The following is a 14,887-nucleotide window of genomic DNA, read 5'->3' on the forward strand; positions in this document are numbered from 1 at the left end:
GGTTTAGTAATACAATGATTTTAATGTTTGTTTTGTACAAACTAGCAAATGTACATGCAACAGAATGCATATTAAAGTGGGCAGTTCATCATAGTTTTGTGTGTGCGTTATTATATATTTAAGCTCACTCAAACCCACTTTCCCTCAAGCTGTCCCTTGATCTAAAATCCGGATGGGCTGTAGTGGTTTTTAAAAGAAACATTTCTCCTAAGCATGCAGTATTAATGAGTAAATACAGCCAGCAGGAATAGGAAAATTCCCTTATATTTGTAGGGTATGGTGTATTGGAGCACCTTTGCTTCTGGGTATATAACAACACTGACAGCCGGCGAGTAGTGGACTGAAACATTAGTGTACCGAATCTAACGAATACGTTCACAATATACCGTGGAATAAACTCTGCTGCAACCTTTAATTGCTGATTCAGTTCAGACTAAAGAAATCACTGCTGGGATTATATATTTAGAGTGGAAGAAGAAAGCTCTGGGGCTAATGAGCTATGTGACTCTGAGGGCACAACAGCAGAATGGAAAAAGCTCCAAGATTAAGCCACGCCCCCAAAAGGATGCAGTTAAATGTTAGGCATTTTTAATTGTGAAACATTCAAAAGCATAGCTTTTGTGTTGATGTGCTGTTAAGAGTCTGAATGGACCATGTAATTGTAGGTTCTTTAGATCAGGCAATGAATCATGCAATAGTAGATTCTTTCTGTTGCTAATTTGTAAAAAAAAAAAAAAAGAAAAATTATAATAACCTGGAAGATTTTGTTGAACATGTTTGAAAAAACTAAACAATTCCTTAAGCTGTGATCTTAGCAAAAGTTTCTCAGACATTTAGCAGACCACCATGGGGGCAGAGCTTCATAAACATGAGTGGGAATCTTGGTGTCAAACACAACTCGTCATTGTAGACCTTATCCTGGAAAACAAGTCTAAGCTTACCTAATGCACCTTTTAGTTCAAGTTATTGTACTGTACATATTATTGTTGAATGTCGTAATCCATTGAAAATGGAAACCTAATGCAAATATTCAGGCAATGCTTCTTTTCGCTGAATCAAAATATACGGACACACCACCTAATTTAGATTTTGTGTATCGTTACAGCCTTATGTATTCTTGAATGAATTATTGATGTTTGTTTTTTTTTTGTTTTGTTTTTTTCGGGCAGAGTACAGCCGTTTTGAGTCCAAGATCCACGACTTGCGGGAGCAGATGATGAACAGCAGCATGAGTTCTGGGTCAGGTTCCCTACGCACCAGTGAAAAGCGCTCCCTCTATGTCAGGTAACAGATGCATATAAAGTTCATCCCCCTACGGTTAATAGTGACTAGTTGTAGAAAAATCAATAAGTTTAATCCGTTTCGTGCTGGCGAGTTGCTGAGGAAGCCTCTGTGTGGTTGAACGTTTCATTTGCTTAACCTTTGTACCTCACCCTGTCTGATAGTGTATGTCAGCCAGCTATACCTCATACATCAGGTATTTGTAGTCAAGCAACACTTTTATTGACCGTACACACCTTTTTGGTGTGACTGGTATCATTCTGCTTGAGCCTGCTTAGGTCAAGATAAAATGGATTTAAGTAGAGGCTTTCACACGTTTCTATTTCTTGAAAGCCCCCCCTCCCTTCCCTTTTCATCTTCACAACTATCTCTGACTTGCACACACACAAGATGTGGCACTATTTCGAGATCAGTACAGCAACGGTCCAGGACACGTGTCATTTTAATGTTTGTTTACCTCTTTATAAGCAGTGTATCACTATAGAGTGTGATGTGTATATAGTATACCTATCTATCTAAAAAAAAATAAAAAATTATATATATATATATTTTTTATTTATTTATTTATTTATTTATTTATTTATTTATTTATTATTCCTTTTAAAGCGCTAAGCACAAGCAAAGTCAAGAAGCCTATAGAAATTTTATAAAAAATGACTGTGTTCAGTAGTCTGTTTATCACCCCCTTATTTGTGCGAACAGTTCTAACCACGTAAGATGTCGTATGTTTGCACATTTTGTCATGAGAACACATGCATCTCCGGTTCAGTGACTGGTATCTTTTTCTAGGAAAAATTACAAGGTTGTGGAACCTTTACGTTCTTGAACAAAACAAAAAAACCCACCCGTGACTGCTTTCAGTGGATTAGACTGACTGATATCTGGAGAGAGGAAAAAATGCAAATAGACTTAGACTTGGACTTAGACTTAAATATACTCTATGGATTCTGTGGGGGAAATGATTGCGTAACAGCAGCAGGTTACACAAACGGTATTGTGGGGGGGGGGGTCGCAAAATATAATTCAATAATTGTACCTTCAATAAATACAATATTGCAGATGATGCAACATAAAAAAAGAGTGCAAACTGGCAATTCAAAAAGAAAGAAAAGAAGAAGAAATGTAAAGTGTAAATTGTAAGCGTATATACGTGTGCGTAAAGCGACACTTAACCCGATGAACACCTAATGTGCTAATGAAAGTATGAAGCAGTTATTGGGCTGAGGCTAAGACGGTATTTCAATGTTTTCTTATGGTGGGAGTGCTACATGTGTAAACATTCAAAAAGCAGGTTCATATTTTGTACATTACAGATACAGAATGATGTCTTGATTGCAGGGTTTAGTGTGAGCACAGGCCAAAGGGTGAACAGAAGCATCACTTTGTGTTTATTATTCCAGTTACAAGAATTCAAATGCATCAATTTGTATCATCAATTCCTTGCAAGTGTCAACCATGCCCTGGAAGTATATAATTTCTTACATGTTCACTGTTTGCCCTCTGTCTGGATTTTTTATTCATATTATATTTACATTATATATTATTAAATCTGATTTGATAGAGAGTGCAGTATCCTATAAATGAGTCTGGCATCTGAAAGCAATTTACTGCAGTCTGTGGAATCCATGACTAACCAAGATGATTATAAATTGTCTTTAAGTTTGTCAAGAAACACCTAGATGATCCTCCTGGAGAAAATGAAAATGAATGAAAGATAGTTATTTGAAGCATGAATGTGGGTAGTGTAATGTTTTTAGGATGTGTTGCTGCTTCAGAATTGGAAATGTTGGCAAATAAGAGAATTTTGAGTTGTGCTTTATATTAGAATGCCAGGACATACACCGACCAGGCATCACATTATGATCCTATAACACGGACTGGTGGAAAATAGCACTAATTATCTCTTCATCATGGCACTTGTTAATCAGTGGGATATATATATATATTTTTTTTTTGTCGTCAAAATATAATGTGTTAGACACAGAAAAAATGGCCATCTCCAAAACTGCTGCTCTTGTGGGCTGTTCCCGGTCTGCAGTGGTCAGTATCTATCAAAAGTGATGGGCGGCCGAGGACCATTGATGCACTTAGAGAGTGAAGGCTTGTCCGTGTGGTCCGATCCAACAGACGAGCTTCAGTAGCTCAAACTGCTAAAGAAGTTAATGCTGTTAATGTTTGAAGAGTCAAGACTGTTTTGGCAGCAAAAGTGGGACCAACACAATATTAGGCAGGTGGTCATTATGTTATGTGATTGGTGGTCATTATGTTATGTGATTGGTGGTCATAATGTTACGCCTGATCGGGGCATGTCTGAGCTGAAGCACCTTTCGGTCATGAAACACGAAAGTGATCCAATCACACAAGCAGGTTTACCCCACAATGATTAAAAAGTACGAAATGTAAACATTTTAAATGCCCTGGCCAAAGTCCAGACCTAAACCCGTTTGAAAAGTTGATGAACCTGAAAAATGCATTTAATCCTTAAAGGTGTTTAAAGGTCACTGATTGGAGTTTAAAAAACAAAACAAACCAACAAAACAGGTGTTTTCCCACAAGGAGATTAATAAAATCTATATATATTTATATATACAGTGGGTACGGAAAGTATTCAGACCCCCTTAAATTTTTCACTCTTTGTTATATTGCAGCCATTTGCTAAAATAATTTAATAATTAATTCTTCTTCCTCATGAATGTACACACAGCTCCCCATATTGACAGAAAAACACAGAATTGTTGACATTGTTGCAGATTTAATAAAAAAGAAAAACTGAAATATCACATGGTCCTAGGTATTTAGACCCTTTGCTGTGACACTCATATATTTAACTCAGGTGCTTTCCATTTCTTCTGATCATCCTTGAGATGGTTCTACACCTTCATTTGAGTCCAGCTGTGTTTGATTATACTGATTGGACTTGATTAGGAAAGCCACACACCTGTCCTAAATGATTTTAGCAAATATAACAAAGAGTGAAAAATTTAAGGGGGTCTGAATACTTTCCGTACCCACTGTATATTAATTATTACATATTATTATTCCCCATTATCTCATTCAGTGTTTGAAATTCCAGAATTCATATGTGGGCGCAAACGCATTTTAATGGCACTGTATAATTAGATTTTCTTATATTGTACATGAGAAGATACATATGTGCAGGCATGAAGACTTGTTTTGTTTCATCTTGTGCACATTTGTCATAACTGTTTAACTCTGACATTATATTGTCAGATTAATGAAATCATTCTGATCATGTCAAACATTTCACAGTGTAGTCACTAAAAAAGATGCACATGGAACACATTAACACATGAAACATACAATGAATGTGAGTAGAATGTCAGAGGAACAAAAACCAGTGGAGCAGGTCTTCCTAGTTATTTCAGGGTATTACCAGTCTGACGAGGTATAAATGAGAGGCTTACTGCATGACTCTTTGTGTTTTCCACTTGACACCTGGAATAATTTGCTCAGCAGAGGAGAACCCACTGTTGTGTTACACTTAACCAAAATATATCATTCTTTGCTCAGCTACATAAGTCCCAGCATACAGTACTTTCTCAAGTGATTGTTAGGCACATATTCAGTAATCATATACAGTTCAGCCTTGTACAATGGTACAACATATCACACTGGTGTAATGTTTATGATGAACCATGGATCATTTCTCCACACAAAACAGTTTCAGTTCAAATGTATTTTGGGGCTCCAGCTTTTTTTAACACAAATGTTTGTCCTTTTCATCTGTTCTCTAGTTGACTTACGTGTGTGTTTCGGATCATTGTCCTGCAGCACCCAAAATAAGCTTGAGGTCATGGACTGTTACTCTGATCATGGATGTTCTGTGAAATATCTATTCCTTGTTCAATGCATCCATGAGGCAGCAAAGCAGCTGCAAACCATGATTCTCCCTTCACGGATGGGATGAGGGTTTTGTGCACGTCCAATTCTTTTAGTTTAATTTTATTCAAATGCAGCATTTTTGCAAAAACGTTTTCTCATTTGTGCATAGAACCTTTTTGTTTCCAGAATTGCAGTTCAATATGCTGTTGATTTTGGGGAAATATAAAGAAAATAGTTTTTTGGGCAGCAGTGGTTTTCTCTGGTGTCCTTGAACGACATTCTTGCCCAGTTTTTTTCTAATAGAGGATCCTGTTGTGATCTTTCCTGGAAACCCACTTCTGTGGTCCAAAATGTTCTCTGTTTGTGGACAGTTTGTCTTTTCATGGATTGATGAACTGCTGATGAATGCTTTTGTCACCCTTTCGTAATCTGTGAATCTCGCTCTTTAAAAAAAATAAAAAATTCTACAGTCCTATGAATGTTAGTGGGGTCGGGACATGTTTCCCACATATCAACTCAGTTTTTATGTTTATTGCTCCATTTGACTTTTGTTACAAATGTTCATTTAACTAGAATGACTTTCCATCGGTCTACTAGACTCTGCGCAGTTTCACCATGAACCTCTAGGAGTTCATAAATCCCTGGTTGGTAAACCTCTGTGTAGATTCGCTGTGACTCTTCTATAAGGCATAGTTATTCTTCCTTCTTTATCCTATGATGAAAGATTTCTGTCTTCATGAGAATGGTCTTTTCCTGGATGGCATCTGATCGAGTCAATCGGTAAAGCAAACGATTAAAACCTTTGATACAGTGTGGACATGAGAGGAGATTTATGGGCCATGTTCAAAAAAACAAACGCGAAGGAAGACTGATGCAATAAATGTAAATGGCACCCTTCCTCCAGCATACATGATGTATAAAATCTCATTACAAATGGCCATTGGAGGTGCGTTCAAATCGGCACCTGTAAAAGGATATGCGTTTCCACTGTCCATACGAAATTTTATATGTGAAAGGGCCTTGGGTCATGACCAATGCCATGTTTTAGAAAAAAGGTGTTCATTCCTGTAGTACAGTTGAAGAGACTTTGTGACTGTACTGTTTGCAGTGGCCCACCATCTTAGTAACTCGCCTAAATATTTCCTTAGATTGCGCACCCATTTGTGTATATTGAATATGTATCAAATTTATCCTGAAATAATAAGTGGTCATTAAATTCAAATTTTTTTTAATTTATTTTTTTACTAATTCTGGCCACTGAGTCATATATACACTAATGATGTTCATAAACTCCCTAACCCCCTCACCAACATCTTCTTTGTGCAGGGCTCTGTTTGACTATGACCGTACCAGAGACAGCTGCCTCCCCAGCCAGGGCCTGAGCTTCTCATATGGAGACATTCTACATGTCATCAATGCCTCTGATGATGAGTGGTGGCAGGCACGACTTGTCACCGCCCATGGTGAAAGTGAGCAGATAGGCGTCATTCCCAGCAAGAAAAGGTACTGCATTACAGATCACACATGACAAAATCTATTAGGTTAACTTTCAAGTTAGAAAATGTGTGGCTAACTGATCGTATTAAAAAGAAAAACTTCAGATGTATTTAATATCCAACAGATCAGTAAGTAATAATCTAATCTAGTCTATTCATTTCTAACCTGTAATTAGTTGTTGGAGGACATTGAGAGGGTGAGGAAAAGAAGTAGAACATAAAATGCTAGTGTAAGATAAAAAAAAAAAAGTAACGAAAGTAAAGAAAAAAGTAAGAAAGAAACCTTAGAGTAGAGACCTGCACCGACGCAAACGAGTGCGGCGCGGGACCAGATTTGACGGGTGAATGTGGGTTCGGGTGGTAAAATACTCGTGTGGAGAATAAAATCATTCGCGGAAAAATAAAAAATAAATACAAAAATTACTAAAGAAAAACTTTCATGTTGAAATAATGAATGTATAAATGAAAATATAATTATTAATTATAAAAGGAAGTAAAATGTTACAGTACTGTACCGTATACATAAAATATCATTTTCGTTGTGGCGTCCGTTTATCACGTGCATCGCGATAAATAGGGGATCACTGTACTGCACAAAAGCAACACTGGCCATTAAAATAAAATAAAGCGATTTACAGGCACGAAGTCGGAAGCGAACTCGTGGTTCATGCGCGGTAACTACTAGCACACCTAGGCACAATGTCTGAAACGCAAGACCGAGCAGAATCGCTGAGTGCTACAGATATTACTCCATTATTAAAGAAAGAAACATACCACAACAAAAATGTGGACTTTTTAAATTTTTATTTATTTGATTCTTTTTTATAAATAAGATATCGTTTCCTTTGATGTTCTAAAAGGTTCCTCATCCATGTTCATTGTTTACACAAAAAGTCAAACTTAAACGAAACGTTTTTATTTTGTTTCCATCTTTAATTCATATTCAAAAGTGAAACAAGTGAAACAAACAAAAAAAAAGCAAAGTAGTGGGAAGAAGCAGTCGATGCATTGAAAATGAAACTACTACATTTTAGCTGCAGGCTTTTGTGGGCAGGAGGGGGAGAAAATAACATATTTTTGCGGGAGAGGGACTGAAATATCCGTCCTGTGCAGGTCTCTACCTTTAGATTATTATCCAGCTCTGTATAAGGTACAAAAACAGTCGGTTGCATTTTAGAGAACAGAAGTGCAGAACGTAAAGACAATCTTATTTATAATTAATTTCCAGTGTAGTTTATGGAAAGTGTAAAAGCATCGACAAAACAAAGTGTGCGCGCACACAGTAAACAAAGCCTGATACTGGCATACTATTTGTTGAGCCAGTTGTTGAGAAAGCAGCATAATTATTTAACGAAACACAGCTTTTTTTTCCTTTCTACAGGGTGGAAAAGAAAGAGCGTGCTCGATTAAAAACCGTCAAGTTCCATGCTAGGACAGGCATGATTGAGTCCAATAGGGTGAGTGTGGTTGAAAAGCACCTTAGCCCCTTTCTCCCCTCCCTACCATGTCATCATGTGCAAACTACATGTTAGATGATCCACCTGATTGTGGGTATGAAAACACGAACCATTTTACTATAGTCAGAGAACATGAGGCTGCTCATCACTGGTTGCATAGAGTTGGACCGACCCCCATACGCACATCATCCTACTCTGTGGTTTTCCACTTGTACTCATTCATTGTTCAAGATGAATGCCTCTGATACATTACTTTTCATCAGTGGTATGATTTTTTTTTATTTTATTTCTTTGTTTATTTGTGTATATATTTTTGCATGCTTGTGTTTGCTAGCTGTGGGTGTGCTGTTGACTATTGAAACCCATTTGTTCTGTTTTTTTTTTTCATCTCTCATTTCCACTCCCATCATGTGGTCACCTCCCAGCAGCCAGTCAAAGTAAAGCGCAAAAAAAGCTTCAACCTGTCGCGCAAGTTCCCGTTTTACAAGAGCAAGGAGAATATTGTGCAGGAGTTGGTGGAGTCTGAACGTGAGTATATGTATGTGTGCGGGGTTTTAGGGGCTCTGTTGCTTGCTGTCCTTCATGCTCCATCGTCCTTCATGCTTACTTCTCAGACAGCGTGCCGGCTGGCTTTTGGTGCCTCGTCATATCTTTAAGTCCTTCCAAAGAGGCAGCGGGACCAATCAGAATACAATGTCCTCTGGCCTCTGTGTGCTTCGAGTGAGGTCTCGGATGTCTGCTGCTCACTGGTGTCGAGATGCACTAATACTCCAGGGCTGTGCTTAGTCCTAGTCCTATTCATTTGTCCGCAAAATCTGTTGCGTTCCAAATTAATGGTTAAAGCGATGCGCTACAAGGGAACACTTGTAGACTAATCAGTGCATCTTCTGTTACACTGTAGAAAAGGAACAGAACGAGAGCACAGCCAGTTTGTGTTAGTCTCCCTCCATCCCCAGAGAGCACTACACCCCTCTTCTCGGCCTCTCACTAACATCTATTTCTTCCTGTCTGCTCTCTTTCTCTTTGTTTCTGCTTTCACCTTTCGGGACGCTCAGGACTTCCCAGGGTTAAGCGATGACTTTTATGGATCAAAGAGTTTGAGTAAGTGTGTGGTTATACTTATCAAACAGCTGCCCAATGAGCTCAGAATGGCTGTGCCACACACACAAAGCTTTTCTCTTTCTTCCTCTCTCTTTTTCTCTCCCTCTCCACCAGCCCCTATCCCCCAATCAGAATTGAAATTTCTAATATGAAAATTGATTGTAATATGAGACATTGGCACAAAGCCAACATCCAGTTTGCTTTCTTACAAAAATAAATAACTTATTGCCCTTTTCCTATCTCAAGCTACAAGATTTCTATAGACATGCTGAGTGAAAGTGTACAGGATCTTAGGATCTTCAACATGTAAACACGGACTACAAAGTAAATTATATTCAGTTAAATTCAATCGGACAGGCATGAGATAGTGTCTCCTTTGAATTCTTCAATACTTTTATTGCATTGAATTGTGAATAGGATAAATATAGTGCAGAAGGTTCTGTGTGAAATGTGTAAAACAAAGTGTATAAAGGCACAGGCCAGAAGCCTCACTGGATCTTCTGTTTTCCTTCTTTCTCACACACAAATTTCCAAGCAAAGTACGAATCATGTCACGTTTATTCGATGTGATTTGCGTCCACCCTTTTTTTAAATTGTCAAACTGAATATCAGCTACTTACACTGGCATGATTTAAAGTACCAGTTTCTGATGTAGTTACAAAGACCATAGCCATAGGAAACACTGACCAGGGAGTGGAGGTCATTTGGGACTTTACAGGAGGAAATACTTAATTAACTTTTATTGCCACCTCCTACCACTGCACTGTAATGGAACTGGTGGTCATCCGTGTGCATGTACAACACTTGTTTTATCTTCTTTTTTTCTCTTTCTTCTCTATATTATTATGTAATTTTTTTGCTAGTCCGTACTAATTTTAAAACTGTTTACATGGCGACTTCCTTTTTTTTTTTTTCTGCAGAGTGTTTGACTTCCAATACCAGTGACAGTGAGAGCAGTTCCAGTAAGTGACTTAAAAGGCCATTGTTCTATTAATCATTGTCATGTTAATATGCCTTGCAAACTGCAACTAGAGTGATAATTCAACAGTCCTACTATTACGGTTTGATTCTTGCTAAAAGTTCCCCCCCTCAAAACAGTTGTTTTCCTACTAAAAGTAATTGGATATTGACCCGTGCCCTGGGAAACAGCAGCACCGAGTCTTGTCTTGTAACAAGGCTGGGAACAGTTGATGTGCAGCATGATCCATAGTTCAAATGATGAAAGATGCTTTTATGTTCTGTTAAATTTGACTCTTTAATGCTATTTTCACTGCTTTATATACAGGACCTTCAGCCATAGATAGATGTAGCGTTATCGCAATTTTACTTTGTTGTAATAATTGGGAGTCCATAGAGTGCATTATTATTATTATTATTATTATTATTATAATACCTTTTTTGTGTGTGTATTTATTTGGTAACTTTTTAAAATAAAATAAGGACACTATTTGTCTATTATTAGTGAACACTAGATCCGCTTGTGTATTTCAAAATTGGGATAGTTTTTTCGTAAGACTGGATGCATTGTTAGTTGTCACACTCAAATCCACACTGAAGGTTTTCCTCATTTCATCTGTGTTTATTTTTTTGCATTATTTTCATTTTATTCATATAGAAGGGCAAGAGGACACAATTTTATCTTATGAACCAGTGATTCGACAGGAGAGTAAGTATTCAGTTTTGCAAACATGCTCTAATGTCTACAATGCGGGAGAAACCACCTTGAGTTTTACATTAATTTTATTCCTGCTCTTCTAGTTCATTACACAAGGCCTGTGATCATCTTGGGTCCTATGAAGGACAGGGTAAATGATGACTTGATCTCGGAGTTTCCCCATAAGTTTGGATCCTGTGTTCCACGTAAGTGTGCCAAATTCAGCCAGAGACAGAGCATCATTTAAAGGTTCCTTTTGTATTTTGTCTGTTCAAAGAAGCACGTTCATGGAATAAACCTAAAGAATTCCCGCAGATACAACTCGTCCACGGCGAGAGAATGAGATGGATGGACAGGATTACCACTTTGTGGGTTCAAGAGAGCAGATGGAGAAAGATATTCAGGACAACAAGTTTATTGAGGCAGGCCAATTCAATGAGAATCTGTATGGGACCAGTATTCTGTCAGTTCGGGCAGTGGCTGAGAGGGTTCGTAATTGCTTACACATGCTAATGCAAACATCATGCAGCACCATAACCTGTTCCTTAAACAAACTCGCGTGTTTAAAACTGATTAAATATTTCATTTACCAGGAGCGTGGAAAACCTAAGCATTTTCTGTCTTTGTGTTGTAGGGGAAGCACTGCATCTTGGATGTGTCTGGGAATGCTATAAAGAGACTCCAGCAAGCACAGCTCTATCCTATTTCCATTTTCATCAAACCAAAATCCATTGATGCTCTAATGTAAGTTCTTCCCATTTCAGTAAATGCCTTATGTGGTGGTCTTCAAGAATTTAAGAGTTTACTATGATAGTATGAAAAAGTGTTTGTTTACTGTGTAGGGCACATCAGCATTTTTTTGTGATTGAAGGGCCATAGTCAAGACTATTTTTACAAAGATCATCCTTAACCTCAAAACTACCTACTACTACTGTGTAGGTCCCATGTGCCACAAAAACAGATCTAACCTGTGGAGGAATAGACTCCACAAGGCCTCTGAAGGTGTGATGTGGTATCAGTCACAAAGATGTTAACATCCTTACCCAGTCATCTGATGAGCTACAACATTAACAGGTGGTTTACTCATGCTCATATTTTTTTACAGCTGTGGTGAGCAGTAGAGCATCTCTCCATCCACAAAATATTGAACAGAAGACCCCATCAGGCTCACACATCTGTCCACCATGAACAGGAAGTTAAGTCTTGTTCTTGGAGGACAGGAATGGAAGCTGATGCGGTCTTCCTGTATTGTAGCTCTGCTCGAGGTTTGATGTGGTGAACATTCGGAGACACCTTTCTGCTCACCATGGTGGTAAAGAAAGATTCTTTCAGTTACTATAGACTTTGTCAGCTCAAACCAGTCTGATCATTCCCCTCTGATCTTTCTCATCAACAAGGTGTTTCAGCCTTTAGACCCTATGCTCACATTTGACCATTTTGTGTCAATTCCAGAGTGTGATTAGCTTTTGAAATACTCAAACCAGCGCTTCTGGTACCAATATCCATGAAAGTCACAGAGATCACACACTTTCTTGATTCTGATCTTTTGATGTGAACAGTTACTGAAGCAGTTGTTTTGCATCAGTACCTTGCATTGTGCTGATGTCACATGATTGGAAGTTTAGATATTGCTAATGTTCAGGTATTCATAAAAAATTTTAAAAAGTGGGCCGAAAGTGTACATTCAAGGGCATGTTATGTGAAATGACTCGGGTATCACTTTTTACAATGTACAAAGTACTGAAATACATAGTGTTTATATTTTATAAATAAATTACTGGTTAGAAACTAAAAAAATTACGTGTAGCAAGTACTGAAAACCTAGTGAAAATTACAAGAAGAAAATTTTTTTTGGTGGAATGTGTTCATTTGTATCTTACAGGGAACTGAACAAGAGGCAGACTTATGAGCAAGCCAATAAAGTCTTTGATAAGGCAATGAAGCTTGAACAGGAATTTGGAGAATATTTTACAGGTAAAATATTCTTTTTTTTTTGTGGTATGTGTTTAAATCATTATGAAACAACTTAACTACTCCACATTATTTTACATGAGATTGACAAAATGATCTGCTTGTATGCCCTCTCTTATTTCCCAGCCATAGTCCAGGGTGACTCACTAGAAGAGATCTACAATAAAATCAAGCTGATCATCGAGGAGCAATCAGGCCCCTACATCTGGATCCCGTCCGCAGAAAAACTCTGAGTGTGCAGCCTCCATCCTCTGCACGTATGCAGAGTGATATACCAACCCCTGCCCTGCTCCAGCCCGAGTCCTCTCCTTCCCTTTTTACTGAAATGTTTCATATCAAGTTTTAGTGTCATCATTATGTTAACTCAAATTAAAAGAAGTCTTATCCCCTATTACTGTGACTGTGCACACCCCTGCATGAGTTTCTCAGCAAATCCATTCAAGACTAGGAATTTCATTACAAATTATTTTTGTCTGGTAAAACAAAGGGAAAATGAACAAATCATTTGTGTTTGGATGGACTTCGGAAGCCAGTGTCTCGAGACATTGGGGTTTGGCATTTTAACGTTTTTTGGAAATGGAGACTGACCGAAAAGCTGGAATCCTGTATATGTTCATTGTTGCATTGTTAAAAAAAAAAAAAAAAAATTGGAAAAAGCTGAGCAGAGACCAACAAGGTTTTCTACAAGGACTAAACAAACCAAACCTGCTGAAGCTACTGTTTATGGATCACTGACCATGTTAATAGAAAATTGGTGGAGAACCCGGTGATCTTCAGTAATCACACAGCAGTTTGCTATTTGGCTGGCTGCCGCTGCCAGTTGCTGATAAAGAAACCACTGAAGGCAGAACAAATCGAAAACAGAATATGAATCTATACATTTATATTACTGAAATCACATGGTAACTAAAATCCTATGGAGATTTTACTACATAATATTATGCTATGGTACACATTTTACACTTCACTAGAATTGTCTATTTGGAGGGCTGTTAGTTTTGTCTTGTTTTTTTTTTTTCTTTCTTTTTTTTTTTTCTCTTTCCAGATTTTTTTTAGCTGCTCTTTATTAAAGATTGGGTAGAGGGGTGTAACTGGGCTCTCTGCAGAACACCAAACTGCCTTACAATTAATAAAATTAGTTAATTCTGAGGGGAAGCTTCAAATTACTCAACTGATCAGTGCTTAATGGAAGACTCAATCAAACCTGTGTTCTGAGTTTTCTACTGCATATTGGAGGCCTAACTTGTGAGTGCAATAGACTTAAGTGTCTTACCTCTTTTAAATCCTTATTTCATCATTGCTTATCTTTTAGTGACCGGTTTTTTGAATAATGATTTTGGCAGCCAAGGCTCCTTTTAAGCTATTGAACAGCAGCTAGCCCATTTGCACTTTCTCAACCTATCAAGTCTCTTCTCTTCAGACTGAACGGTAACATGGTACTGTCCTGTATGCTGCCCAACTGGGAAGCCTTAAAACGGGTAGAATTAAGACAATAACTGTATTGGATGTCCTTCTCAATATTAAAAGTCAATAGAGCCTGTATTGGCCTAAGTTCCCTAGACCTGCCAGATGTTTTTATTAAATTGTTTAAGATATTTTTTCTTTTCATTTCGGGGTTCATGTGACAACTGTATTTTTTTGGGGAGGGAGCTCAGAGATCTGGTGATCTATTAATTAAGCAGTAAACAAGCTGCAATGACATGATTGAAATTAAATGTGTCAATAGACTATTTCTTAAAAGGAGTGAAATGTTTCTGAGCATCTAACAACTAGTAGATATTTGCAGGATTATCCCTTCCGGTTCTTTGCCATGCATTGGAAACGCTGCACGTGCGATGACCCTCCTGTACACAGTCTGACTGAACACGAGGAAAAGCCCACTGCAGTTCTGAGCGTTACCATTCTACATAAGAAGAGACTGAGATGGTTTAATGATAAAGGATTTTTAAAGTTTGCTGGACGAAGTTTCATAATTTTTGGAGTACAAGAACCAGTCTAGCATTTTCTTCCTTGGGCGCAAGACATGATGAAAGTGCTGTGCCCTCCATTCTCCAACTACTCTATCTGCAGGCATTTCCTAAGCA

The 14,887-nt window shown here is 37.9% G+C and overlaps 1 protein-coding gene across 25 annotated transcripts in view; it reads left to right on the forward strand.

Annotated features, from left to right (window-relative positions):
- dlg3 (discs, large homolog 3) overlaps positions 1 to 14,362 on the forward strand; it is a 74,715-nt gene extending 60,353 nt beyond the window's left edge. For 12 of the 25 annotated variants that reach the window (XM_083560253.1, XM_083560248.1, XM_083560230.1 and 9 more), the window contains 11 exons: positions 1,170 to 1,284; positions 6,451 to 6,627; positions 8,002 to 8,077; positions 8,506 to 8,605; positions 10,099 to 10,140; positions 10,794 to 10,844; positions 10,937 to 11,038; positions 11,148 to 11,320; positions 11,467 to 11,576; positions 12,715 to 12,806; positions 12,930 to 14,362. In XM_083560253.1, coding sequence (XP_083416379.1) covers positions 1,170 to 1,284; positions 6,451 to 6,627; positions 8,002 to 8,077; positions 8,506 to 8,605; positions 10,099 to 10,140; positions 10,794 to 10,844; positions 10,937 to 11,038; positions 11,148 to 11,320; positions 11,467 to 11,576; positions 12,715 to 12,806; positions 12,930 to 13,036 — 1,145 coding nt within the window. In that variant the 3' untranslated portion in view covers positions 13,037 to 14,362. Of the gene's footprint in view, positions 1 to 1,169; positions 1,285 to 6,450; positions 6,628 to 8,001; positions 8,078 to 8,502; positions 8,606 to 9,132; positions 9,179 to 10,098; positions 10,141 to 10,793; positions 10,845 to 10,936; positions 11,039 to 11,147; positions 11,321 to 11,466; positions 11,577 to 12,714; positions 12,807 to 12,929 lie in introns of all 25 variants that reach the window. The other 13 variants (XM_083560233.1, XM_083560234.1, XM_083560239.1 and 10 more) reach the window with 2 other exon arrangements.
- The last annotated feature ends 525 nt before the right edge of the window (positions 14,363 to 14,887 follow it).

This window comes from Silurus aristotelis (genome assembly GCF_946808225.1).
Source record: "Silurus aristotelis genome assembly, chromosome: 14".
Lineage (NCBI taxonomy): Eukaryota > Metazoa > Chordata > Actinopteri > Siluriformes > Siluridae > Silurus > Silurus aristotelis.